Source organism: Hoplias malabaricus, chromosome 8, assembly GCF_029633855.1.
Source record: "Hoplias malabaricus isolate fHopMal1 chromosome 8, fHopMal1.hap1, whole genome shotgun sequence".
Classification (NCBI taxonomy): domain Eukaryota; kingdom Metazoa; phylum Chordata; class Actinopteri; order Characiformes; family Erythrinidae; genus Hoplias; species Hoplias malabaricus.
In genome coordinates this window covers 18,871,552-18,885,434 of record NC_089807.1, presented here as the reverse complement: position 1 = coordinate 18,885,434, position 13,883 = coordinate 18,871,552, and the positions used below count along the sequence as shown (strand labels likewise).

At 40.8% G+C, this 13,883-nt stretch overlaps 1 protein-coding gene across 1 annotated transcript in view; it reads right to left on the bottom strand.

Moving 5' to 3' along the window:
• Nucleotides 1-13,677, bottom strand: part of fgfr3 (fibroblast growth factor receptor 3) — a 43,368-nt gene extending 29,691 nt beyond the window's left edge. Inside the window, exons 1-3 of the mRNA XM_066678322.1 lie at nt 13,262-13,677; nt 8,534-8,781; nt 1-249 (exon numbers count right to left, since the gene is read on the bottom strand). The exon at nt 1-249 is cut by the window's left edge and continues 30 nt beyond it. Of these exons, the coding sequence (XP_066534419.1) occupies nt 1-249; nt 8,534-8,675 (391 nt within the window). The 5' untranslated portion in view covers nt 8,676-8,781; nt 13,262-13,677. The remainder of the gene's footprint in view (nt 250-8,533; nt 8,782-13,261) is intronic.
• Nucleotides 13,678-13,883: the final 206 nt, after the last annotated feature.

Sequence of the window (13,883 nt, the reverse complement as noted above, 5' to 3'; positions counted from 1 at the left end):
GTGCATTGCTGTGTGCTTGTCTACAGGAGTATACGCCTGAGTCCTCGTACGACACGTTGATTATGCGCAGCATTTTCTGGCCCAGCCGTGTGCGGTTGCTGGGTGACACGTTGCCGCCATCCTTCTGCCAGATGATGGGTATCAAAAAGTTAGGTGGTGTGCAGGAGAGATCCAGGGTGTCCCCCACACCCGCTACATAGTCCTCCAAGAACACCTTTGCTTCCAGCTCCGCCTCACTTGATGGCCAGTCTGAGAGAGAGAGAGAGAGAGAGAGAGAGAGAGAGAGAGAGTTGGGGGGAGGGGGTGTTAAGATACTGATTGTGATTTAAAAAAAATAACAGCTTCAGAAAATGTAGGAAATATTTAGCAGGTAATAAGAAATAAAATTAATAAATGGTTGAAAATAGAAAATATTATGTTCTGTAAACACACACATATACAAAAAGGAATATATTTTTTAATATAAGAGTAAATGATCTACAGTCACGTCTGCTGTTTTTTGGACATGAATGCATTTGGACTGAGAGAGAGTAATCAAATTAAATCTTTGAGCGGTCATTCCATAGCCAGGCCTAAGCAAATAAAGGCATAGCAGGAAAAATAAACAGACAAACATGTTTACCAGCTACCCCACTGATCAGCACAGAGACCCTGCAGAGACAGAGATGGAGCCACCAACGGCAAATGAAAATGTAGCCTGACTGAGATTTTCCTTCATCTCAGTCTCTCTATTCTTCACACACACACACACACACACACACTCTCTCACTTTCACACACACCCTCTCCCTCACAATGTAGTTTTTTTAGTCTCTCTCCCAAGACTGAGTGACATCACTTCTATTCATCTTGTCACCAAAGGTCTGTGCCAGCAAAGAAAAAAATGTATATTTGCGAATGTGAGGTTGAGATGGAAGAGTAAAGCGGAGGGCTTGCAGATGAGACTCAGACGAGACTCAGCTTGAGTGGAATACAGAATCAGTCATATGAATTATAGATCACCAGGGCACAGCTCTGTCTCACACACACACATGCATAGTGTAACTGACTTGCTGTGTAATCAGAAAGATAAGACATAAATTGCCTAAAAAGCATTAGGCAATTTATTGATTGTAATTGGTTTCTAATTTCAGCACTGAAATTTACTTATTCAGATTCCCAGGCTTATTACATAGTAAGGCATATTTTCTAGTTATTATCTTGACTAACATGCATTCTGCCTAATATAGCCTTAGCTTACAGGGAGAAAGTGTTGATATTTGTCCTTATTGTGATACGCTCAGTCGCATTACATCACAAATCTCATATTTGAGCATTCTGTGTATAACACTGATTCATAAAAATTACTGGCCAATCGCAGGTTTTATTAAAAAGCCTAATTACAGCAGTATGTGAAATGTTTAATCACGCTACTGACTACATTCGTTATAACACAATATATGTTCTAATGTGGTAGGAACCCCTTTAAATAAGTGAATTAGTTTAGTTTTAGTTACATTATAGTCCCAACTTGTTGCCGATGCCCTCAGACACCAGCCACCCTGTATCATACGTTTTGGTCATGCCCATTGTTGGTGCAATTTTGGGTATCTATATTCAAGACATTTTCTTATGTATGTAATAAGGATTGATGAGGTGGCAGTATCTGCTGCTCAGTCAGATGTCATAGCTTTTGCCTCTTTATTGGCTCGGCGCCTTATTTTACTGAATTGGAAATCAGCCTCTCCTTCTATACATAAACAATGCGTGGGAGATGTGATGGCCCATTTAAAGCTGGAGAAGCTGAAGTATTCAACTAAAGGTTCCACCCAAAATTTATATAAGATCTGGCATTTTTTAACTATTTTACCATATAATTCCTGGCCAGAGGATAAGGTATCAATTAGCTGACACTCTCTGTGACTATTATTTGTATGATTATTGAGTATGTCAATGTCAGGAGAGTAAAAACCCCCTAATGTGTGGTGGAGGATAATAAATAAATATCATAAAGGGCTCCTGAGCAATAGAGGACTGTATTCAGTAGAGAGGTGTGTGTGTGTGTGTGTATGGAGGAGAATGGGGCCAGTGTGTGTTGTGTGTTTTCACAGCACTGACATAAGAACCTCGCGGGGGCTGTAGCTCAGCAATGCTTCAGACTTTTATGAAAACGTAGCCTACCTCCACTGCCCTCGGATCAAGCGTGCGCACACACACACACACGCGCACACACACACACACACACACACACACACACACAAACACACACACCTTGGACAGTGTTTCTTTGATCAGTGAATGATGAAATCTATTGTGTCATACATGGCCTACACAGGGGATAAAAGTAGTGATTTATAGTCAGCTGCTCTGAGTAAGAAAGCAGCGTAGCGTCACTGTCCAATTAAAAACATGTATCTCCCAAAAGAGTAACATTACAGGAGAAGGAAAAAAATCTTCTTAACTTTGAACGGAAGTGAAAGTAAAAATAATTTATTCCAAGTTTTGTAGTGTTTCCATTGGTCCCTTCATTGTTTAAATTTTCACAAAATGTTAAAGACAACTGCTGTGTTCAAATGACACAGTAAACTAAAAGTCAGCAAAAAAGGAGATACATGTTTTTAATTGGACAGCGCTGATAGTATTTAAATATTTATGGAGCGTTATTACAAATAAAACATACAGGTGTGTGTAACCAAACACAGAAGTATACTTCTATCTTAATGGAGACAAAGCTTTATGTAAAAATATCTATAACTGGATTTTGTTTCGGCTTTTTGCACGCACACTTTGGCAAGGGCTTTTCTGGGATGCAGTGGCCATTACCTGTCAAAAGTTGTCAGAGAAAGGAACTGGTGAACTGGAGACAGGGTCATGGGTGCAAAACTCTCACTATTGCAAGCGGGGAGCAAAGATTAACCTGTCTGGTCTGATCCCATTGAACAGCTACTAATGCAAACTAAAACTTAACTAAATTAACTAAATTAAATGAATAATGACCAAATGTTGCAGAACACACTGGGCATTACAGCTTGCTGCATACGCAGCAACAGGAGCCATGGGCAATCATGATTCTGCACTGATTCACTTCTTCCTATGACCACATTTGGCGTACCAGTAATATATCGTCACATTGTGGGGAGCAAAAACCTTTATTGTGGTGATTCTCTACCTTGAGGGGCACAACGTAAAACATTGGAGGCATATAAAGGTCCAGAATAAATTATATTCTAATCAGGGACACACAATGCCTGAAAACAAGTATGTGTGTGTGGGATGTTTTTGGTGTGTAGATGTAAACACCTGTGGGTATGGTCCTGAGTGTGTGTGGCTGCTGGGAAAAGGTTCTAGTCATGAAGGAAAGACAAAGAGGGGGATGAGTGATCGAGGTTCAGAGTGAATTGAAGGCGGGAGGCAAATGCTTTTCGGCTTGTTACCTCTTTTCTTCTGCCTTGTTGAAGCTTGTATATATATATGTGTGTGTGTGTGTGTGTGTGTGTAAAAGAGAGAGAGAGAGAGAGAGAGTATAAGCATGTATTGCACCCTCAAGGAAAGTTTACGACAGCTATAGCATCCCCTCCCCTCTCATCCTCTCTCTCACACACACACACACACACACACACACACACACACACACACACACACACACACACACACACACAAACACAAACACACATACAAAATCCCACCTCACTGCACTAATTAGTAACGGAAGCTACACCAATCAACGTCCCAGACTCTCTGTTCCACCAAATCCTTTAAAAATACACCCACACACAAACACACACCTTGTCTGTTAGCTAAGGAATATACCAATTACACTGTTTTTTCTCAGTCTTATAGACACATACATACTTTAATTCTCTTGCTTCTTTAAACTCTTTTCCATTCTCTCACTCATCCCTCGAAACACACAAACATAAACAAGGCCCAGACTGTCTTAATTGTCATTCCACAGACAAAATGGCCTAGTTTCAAGTACTTATAAACTGTACAGAATAAACATGCAACACCACACATAACATGTTCATATGCTGAACACTGCAGTTGTCTTTTGTCACAGTTAAGGTAGTAGCAGTTAATTCTCTGCCCTGGGATAAGATCTTTTAAACCTGCTCAGCCATCCTGTTACTCATAATCCATGACTTTTTCTTCATACAACTCTCAGTCAATAGCAGATCTCTGTTTTTAAACAAGAGTTTATTTGATATGAATTCAAGTCTTTACTGTGGGTACAATTCTGTGATGATGTGTTTTTGCTGTTGCTATCGTTTCTTGGGTTCTTGGAGGTCTTCAAGTTGGAAATTAAAACAGAATATCTGTTGCAGAATATCTACTGCTTGTGAATATAATTCACAAACTTAATTAATTGTAAACATGTTTGAAATTAATTATGTATTTATATAACTACATTTAAACAGTACAGCAAATTCTAGAGTGGGTTGTGTATATTATCAAGTTTTATATTGCACATGTTGGCTGTTACTCAATGATATTCACTTGAAGGCATTTTGTACTTTACACAGTTTAAAAGTATACTCTTTATTAGATAATTATTTTTTGGTTATATTTATTGCTTATTTTTAATACTTATAATAATAATAAAAAACACTACAGTCATATGTTAACAATTTCAATAAACTTGACTATTTAAAACTGGAAAGTTAACCCAAAATCTGATAAAGGTGGCAGTGTTAAAGGTGATTCCTTTTAAAGAAATATAAAAGGTTTCACATTTTATTCAAACAACACAAAGTGCAGCTTTTCAAATGGTGTAAAATAATTGTAAAAAGAAAGAAAGCAATACAAGGTCAGGCCATTTATTAAAGGCTCCTTTTCTAAATATATTGTTCAGTTCTGCAGAGTAAGACATTACTTATTAGAGCAGGATCAATAGATCAGTGGTTGGTCATTTGCATGTGAGTGGACAAGGACATTAGGCAGAATTGACACCTTGGCCTTTCACCTTCTGACCTGAGTGTGCATCCAACCATACAGCCCGGCAGAGCAGTGAAAACACACACAGAAATACACACACACACACACACACACAAACACCAACTCAATGCTCTGCTTTAGTATTATAGGACACGTCTGCACCAGAGTACAAAGAAACGAGGCTGCGCCCTTAACAGAGTCATCACATCACTCTCTCACACACACTTTGCTGTTCTTTTCAACTCAGAGAGAGTGAGGTAGATGCACTTTCTCTTCTGCTGAAAAAAAGAATTCAAAATTACACAAGAATATGGCAACAAACACTTAAATAACATCCTCTTAAACTGGAAATTAAAACAACATCTGAACAACTTCAACAAATGTACACACACAGTGAGAGAGACAGAGAGAGAGAGAGAGAGAGAGAGAGAGAGAGAGAGTGTGTGTGTGAACGAGAGCGAGTGAGAAGTGGGGGCAAGGGGTCCCTCAGAGCAGGAACCCTCCTAATCCTCTTCTTCCCTTCCCTACAGACTCTGACACACATAAACAACTGGCAACAGCTGCTCTCTCTCACTCTCACACACACACACACACATGCATACATGCTTGCTCATACACACACACACACACACACACACACACTTGTTGCACATGCAATTATATACTGATATAGATGCTTTAAAGGCTCGAGGAGAAATCTCCTCACATACACAAACACAATAGGATCTGTTACTGTGTACTACAAGCCTCATTACACCTCTATAATGCATTATTAATGCACTGAAAACTATATACCCTGCTCTGTGGAGACAGAGAGAAATACACCTCCCTCACAGAGTACAGCAATATAGCCTCAGAGCTTTATAATCAGAACACCACGGTCAGCACACGTCTCCTGACCATTGACCACTGATCAGTGCTCAACTCGAAACACATCAGTACTTGTGTGTATTGGTCTGTGAGTGTGTGTGTTTTCTGCAGGGTGGTGGGGGATGGCGGGGTGCAGGGTCGATTCATGGGTGGCAAAGGAGGGGTGTATGTGTGTGTGTGTGGGTGGATGTGTGTGTGTTGGATTTCTTACAGCATATAACGGGCCATCTGTTCATGACTGCCAGCAGCAATATACGAGAACTGAAGGAAATCAAGAACACACACAATCTCTGTCTCTCTGTCTCTCTCTCTCTCTCTTTCTCTCTCTCTCTCTCTCTCTCTTTCTCTCTCTCTCTCTCTCTCTCACACACACACACACACATCCACACACACACACACACACACACACACAGTACCTGACAAACACAACATGCAATTTTTTTGTGTTCAAGTGTCCAAATATGAAGCCTGTGGATTTTACAGAGGAAACTTATGGGCTGCTTCTTATCGAAGGAACAGAGACATTCAACTTTAACAGCGAGTGACAAAACAAAACACTAACACACACAGAAATGTTTGTTTTCACAGGGTCAGGATGTAGTATTATACACTATCATTCTCTGCTGTCACGGCTTGAGATATGTTAGACAGCAACTGAGTCCTTTAAAGCAAAAATGGGCCACTGGGACAAGAGCCGAATTGTGATGATCATATGGTTTGTGTCGACAGTTAGTACCTACTAAACATGTCCAAGAAAGGACAACTTGTGGTCCAGCGACATGGTCAAGGGCGTCTGATTCACACTGATGTGCAAGAAGAGTGAAGGCTTGCCTATATTACCTGCTGGCACAAAATGCTGGCTCTGATAGAAAGCTATAGCCTCATTTTACCACAAAATGCTGCTGGAGGGTGAAGTGTAGCATATCTAAAAGTCATTTTGAGGTAAATAGATATTAAAACATCAACTCCCATCAGCCCGGCAGGCAATGAACACAACATGCAGCAAAATCTCCTCAGCAACCTTCACCTCTCACACATCTATCACTCACTCAGAGAACATGTGTGTGAGAGAGTGTATGTGAACAGGTGGCTCTAAATGATGCTCAGAGAGAGAGTCACCATGTTCATCCATAATTTATCATCTGACCTGCAGAGAGATTTCAAAGAGCATTAATGAGGTGAACACACCCCAACTACATACAACAGTGAACACACACACACACAGACAGACAAACACACACACTCAGCCAACACACACCACAAGAAAACAACACCCCATTCTCATTTTAATTTTAACTGGCTGTAATATACTGAAAGGCCTCAAAGACAGAGAGTGGAATTCATCCAACAAAAGAATCCTCAACAAACAAATTTCAACAACCAGCGTTTTAATTAAACCCACGAGTGGGGATTTCACAAAGAGGCGGCGGCCCCAATGCAGATAGAATATAACACAGTCCTAGCACATAGTCCTTTCTAGTTCTAGAAAGCTAGAATCGGAAGCTAGTGACATACAGAAGAAACGTTTAAGCTTTAAGTAATTTGACGAGCATAAACATAGTCTAAAGATCTAAAGATGTCATCTTAAAGATTCGCTGGGTGAATGTTATTCAGTGTAAAGTAAAAAAAATGCATTACATGCCCTCACAATGACACCTAACACACACACACACACAAACACAAGCACACACAAACACAAGCACACATACTCACTCCCCTATCTGTCATGTAATCCACTCTACAGCGCGCAATCCATCAGGCTCTGGATTGTGTAATAAATCACCAGCTCAGACTGTGCTTATACAATAACAACTACAAGCTCTCACCGAAAGTGCTTAGACTGCTAGCACTACCCTTTATTCACTGCCACACACACCCATACACAAACTACACACACTCCGACACTCCACTTTAGGACCTAGTTTACATTCATCTCCTGTACATATAGGCATTTTACATTTTTAACTGATACATTTCCCTTAAATCACCAAATGCTTATTATAAAAGAACAACACTCACCTTACAAATGTAATAACATGGCACTACAGGTTTCTAATCCATGTCAAATAAACTACCTGTAAAATGATGCTGTATGTCTTAACTTCTTTTACATTTCTAAGAGAACAGGCTTCTAAAAGATAAGCTGGCATAAAACAACTCTTTACTAATGCTTTGTTACATTTTTTGTTCTTCTTGTCAATCTATGGTTTAAATCACACACTTTCAATAAGTTGCACCCAAAGACTGTTTGAACATATGAAAAGCTTATATATTCACCAAGGGCATTGTTGCGAAGTACTGAATACTGCCCCTAGTGAAGCAATGAGTTCAATGTGAAAGTGTGAGTTACAATCCATGTCCCTGAGATGCTTCCCAGCCACAAAAAAGGCATCAAATAGAATCAACCCTTCTTTAACAAATAATAAAAGACACAATTTTTGTACTTTGGCAGACTTTGAATATGCATGTGGTTACTGAACTACAATATCTGTATTTGTAATATGTTATATTGCGTTGTAATAATAATTCAGGTAAATATACTTTCAATTTCTCTATTTTACGTTTATGTATTGGCATTTACATTAAGAAAAGTTTGTGGGGTATGCTATTAATCCCAAAGGTTTGCCTGTTGTGTTTTCAGTTACAGACCAATATGCTGAAAACCTGTGTGTCCCTGAATTTTAACATGGCAGTGTATGTGACAGCCAGAAGATAGACAGAATGTGTGCTTTGTGAGCTGCGGTGCTGACCTGTGGTTTGTGCTGAGGGCAGGTGAGCGCTGAATACGGATGGAGGGATGAAGGAGGAGAGGTAGAGGACGATGCAGAGAGTGATCATCCCGGCCTGGGGGCGGGGCCCAGGGTCCTCACCACGGTAACCGCACTCACGCATCCTCCACACACCCACGCATGGTGCCAGCACACGCACACACACACTCAAACACTTTGAGTAAAGCCACTCACATTCACACACTCAAACACACTGGTCCTCTTTCCACCTGAAAAACAACAGCACAAAAATCCCATTTAATATTCATCAGACATGAGCACTGCTCAGTGAATGGAACACAAACACTCACGTAGTTTAAGAGGCAAAAACTCTGCAATGTTCTAAACATGCTGAAACGATAAGAAGTGCTTACTGTCATTCTTCATGGGACACACCATTAGCAACTGTTAGCCATATTGGCTGGCTGATGTTGAAATGCTTTTTGCAAAGTGCTTCAGTACACAAAGCTGAGAGGAACAAGGTGACAATTGCCAAGACTGAATTAAATCGAATTGTTTAGTTATATTTGTCTAATGCAGGTTTACACTGCTGGATTTGTTGTAAACGCACCTTTTCATTGCTTCATTTTCTCTCTCTCATTCTTTTTTCCTCCCTTGCTCACTCTCTCCTACTGCTCTGAAACACGTCTTTCACTGAACTAACACAAACACACTTATCTCTCTAAAGAAAACACGCTCCCCTCATGCACTGGAGCCTGTGTGTGTGTCTGTACGTGTGTGTCTGTGAGATTGTGCCTTGCCGAATTGAGAGTTTACATTAGTCACAATAAAAGGAATGTAAAGTGGTTGAAAATGCGCTTGCAGACACACATACCCACACTTACAGTGTACTTTTTTTTTTGCTGAGTATAAGAGGGCTCTGTGTTGTCTTAAACTTCTGTTGTTTTAGAACAGCTTTGATGCATCAGTGGCATTTCTCTAGGACGACTGCAGATCACACTAACATACACATGCACCATCATGAGGCTGGTGTGGTGCCATTTTTTTCTTTCTCCTGATGAGCAGAGGCTCATTTCATTGTCAGAACCTGAGGAAAAGTCTAACGTGGAGGGAGCCTGGACTTGTGTGTTGAGTAATGGTGTGTTTTCTCTGGCTGGGCAGAGCAGCAGTGTGTTCAGTGCTGTGGAGTGATAGTGTATCAGGTTGGGTCTGTTTGTATGAGAGAAGGGTGTATTTGTGGAGTCTATCTCCAATGTGTATTTCTGGACAGTGTGTGTGTGTGTGTCTGGCACCTGAAGTATCTTACAGTAACACACTGATCAGAAGAACTCTAGCTGACGTAGTGCTTGCTGCAGACTCACTACACTGTAAAAACCAGAACAAGACAGAGTCCAATATGAGGTGTTTCTGAGATAAAGTTTGATGAGAAATAGCTCCTTTGTTCATGTGGCTCTTTGATTTTTATTTAACCCAATGTTCTTCATGAGGATCCTATCTCTCTGTCTGTCTGCATGCCAGTTTGTGTATAATGTATATTATCCACCGTTGTTTCTCAGCTCACAAGACAAAGCAGTAAAGCAACAAATGTAATCAAATGTGTTCCAAATATAAATGCTTACACGTCCAATATCAGTTCAGTTAGGCCTAGAGCACAAATTACAAACATATCACTTTAAAAAATGATTTATGTTGCTTTATTCTAACAAGCTTATTAAAATAGGCAGGCTAGTGACATTACAAAGACAAAACATGATGCACTGCAATGTGTATATGCACTCCTTCTATTTATTATTTCAATTTGCTTATTTTACCCCTTAAAATATTTGCATTAATATTATTATTATTAAGGCTCATCATCCAGTAATAAACATAAGGTTCATGTTACACTACTAAGAAAACAGGTTATATAGATGTAAATCAACATATAAAGTTTAAAACAATGCATTGCACTTGATTAAACCAGTTAAACCCCTATATAGATTTTTCTGGATGAACTGACCATTATTACACTGCACTACTGCTATTTTCTTCACCTTCTCCAGAAACAAATTGTCCATGTAAAGTGCTACAACAGTGTGAAGTGCAGTGAAAGGGCAAAAGGCTGAGCTACATCTCTTTGGCTGGATCCAGTCTCCAACATGGCCTCTAAATGAGGGTGACTTAAAGAGACGCTAACATACTGCCTGTGCTTTAGCACAGTTTAAAGTTAACATTGTAGTCTAAACACAGTGAGTGTGGTAGTGCAAGACAGGCCATTATGACTGATTAACAGTGCTAATTGACTGTGCAAGTGACCAGAATAGGCTGTATTTATCCATGGGGTTTACAAGGAATCTGACTTAGGCTGCTGTGAATTATGAATCTTACCAGTTGGACCTGTAAATTAAAATGCTACCTACCACACTTTGTTCTATTTCTCTCTCTGTGCCTCTGATTTAGACCATGAATCGATGGAAAACATGAATGAAATACATTTAATACTGAGTTTAAAAGAGTCAGCGAATGTAGAGCTGACTGAGTTGCTAGACGCCTTGGCAAAGGGCTATGTTTGTGCATCTATGTAGCTGTGACTATTTTGTGGTAAGAGCAGAGCCACATAAATTCTGAATATAAGCGGCTCCAGTTTGGGTATGAAATATCCAGTGATGGCTAAGACTGTTGTTTTTAATAAGCAGTCTTTAAACTAAAATTCTCCTGCAAAGCTAGACATACAGGGAGAAGAAAAACAATTATAATTTGTGTAACCAGAACAGGTCTGCCATCACACAAAAGGACAAGTGCAAGAGTGCAGGTGAAAGGCAGAGTGTGTGAGACGACTCTATTACAATTTGAAGGAAATCCTTCTCTGTGTCACAGTCTGAGACGAATCTATTACAGTCGCTCTGAGATCAAGCTGCGCGCTATGCTCTAGAGTTGACGCTGTAACCCATTTTCCTCATCTTTGCTAAAAAACACCCTGAAGACAAAATGCAGTCAAAACCAACTATAACTATTTCACGCAAATGACATATGACTTTTCTGTTTCACAAAGCAGATTTACAGCTGTTTGCCTCTGAATACATTCATTCCTGGCAGTAGGTCACTGGAGGGTTTCTGTAGACAGCATGTGAAGACAGCTCCTCTCAGGTCTACCAGGCGGAGCCTTTACTGAGCCTGTTATCCTTAGAAAATGAAAATGTAAGGAGCAGCTGATTAAAAACAGGATGAGCCTGAGACTGGGATTGATCAGGGATTGATGTGGCAGAATTTTCGCAGTTTGGGCTCTTCTGAATCCAGACATACTGAGCTTGGAGTCGGGCCCAACTGAGGCGCTGCTCTTTTAAGTGCTGCCACAGTTAGTCAACGAAAGCAACAAATAAAGACCTCCCTTATTCTGGGAACACCCAGATTTCTTCATATGAAAAGTCATTTTGGGATATCTGGGGAGTGTCCAGAGCCGGATGGCGAAAGCTTCACCTGAATTCAAACTCTAGACTAAGCCTGACTATAGACTTATTCAGCTGAGACTCTATAAACAGGGCTCTGAAACATACTCCAGATCTTTTTAGAGGATAAACTCTCTAGACGATTTAGGATCCTCTGAATGTTTCAGAAGATTTGAGACACCATTGATTGACTATACCATATTAGCATTATACATTATACATCTGTCATTATACAGTTCGTTGTGTTAAAAATAAGCTTACTCTGCTCAGATAATTCTAGCAGAGTATATTAAAAAATAGAGTAAACGTTTATTGAAGGAGGGAGTCTATATGGTCCATGAGGGACACGAGCCTGAAGGAGAGCTATTTCAGAGGTGGTGGCTAATTACACCCGGTAGCCCCCCGTTAACACCTGGGGAGACGTTAACTCACTCTGATGTGCACAATTGGTTTCAGATGTCCAGCGCCTGTAAGCAGCGCAAAAATGGACACACACACGGCTCTTTTAAGCGGACCAAAATACACAGCCCATCTCGAGTGACTTCTGATGGAATTATGTAGTAGAGTAGTAGCCTTTATTAGCGCTTATTTTTAAAACTATTTTTGGAAAAACCTAGGCGACATCTCGCCACAAAGCTGACGCCCCGCGCAGAGGGGTTTGTAAACTTACTGTGCCACTGAAGGCAAAATGAAGCTAATGAATTAGCCTTAGAAACGTAGACAGGTTTTAGTGTGATTTTGCTTAAAAACATTTGCTGAAAACAGAATTTGCGTGTGTGTGTAGAATATGAGGTATTTTTTATTCTGAGGTAAAAATCATAACCGTCACTTGACATAACCGACGTTGACTGAATGGAGAAGAGCTGAGACTGCGGCTGCCTCCAAAAACACACACTACGCCATAAAATGAAACGTAGACTCCCTGTGCTACACTGCAGAAAGTGCTGCTCTGAATGGAGCTTAAATGATTCAATTGTGTTAAGCGGTTCCACATTAAATTAATCAAACCATCAGCTCTTGTCAAGACAAAGTAGTGTGAATGAAGAGCAGTGTGTTGTTGTAATATGTTAAATTCATGTTCCTATTTGAAAATGAAGTACATTCAAAACAGAACTCTTTTTCTGTGACAGCGTTGCCCTGTTCTGACACTCCAGTTTGGCAGTGTGAGATTTAGGACGCAGCCAAAAACTCAACAGACCTGTCTGAGGTTACAAGGAAAAAGACAGGAGGCACATGCTCGTTACAACTGCGTCTCTGAACAGCACGAATACTAATACTACTACTAATAATAACAATAATAATAATAATAATAAATATTAGCTACCTGAGGTCTTCTATTGATTCAGCTAATCCTTTACGCAGGTAAAACCAATCACCTTAAACCGTTGCTCGGCTCTCTGTATGGAGCTCAGATGAGATTAAGTCCCCGGGCTCCGGTCACTCTCTCGGGAGTGCTGCTGTCTTCAGTTTCTCGACATGGAACTATCCCACAAAGTTCAGTTAAACCCAGTCTCCGTTCTCCTCCCGCTTCGCTCTGCCGCGCGCCCCCAGCGCACAGACAGAAAAAAATAATAATTCACTGAACGCTCGGTAACGTTAGAAAAGGACCCAGAGGTTGGAGCCAGATGCCTCGAGGTTGGACCTCCGTCGGGGCTCCGCCGCGGGAAGGCGCGCGCGCGTGTGTGTGAGGGAGACAGAAACAGAACTCCGTCCTGTGCGCGCTCGCGTCTGGCGCTGTGTGAAAGCCTGCCACGGTCTGCCACTAGCAGTTTAGAGAGGGGCTGGTGGTGGGGGGTGTTGGGGGTGGTTAAAAAAAATAGCAGGATCAGATTTCTGCCCCAGTCCTTTCGCCTGCCTGCTGCCGCTGCGTCCCCCTTTGAGCACACGGCAGAAAAAAAAAGATAGAGAGAGAGAGAGGGAGAGAGAGAGAGACTACTCGAGTAAGA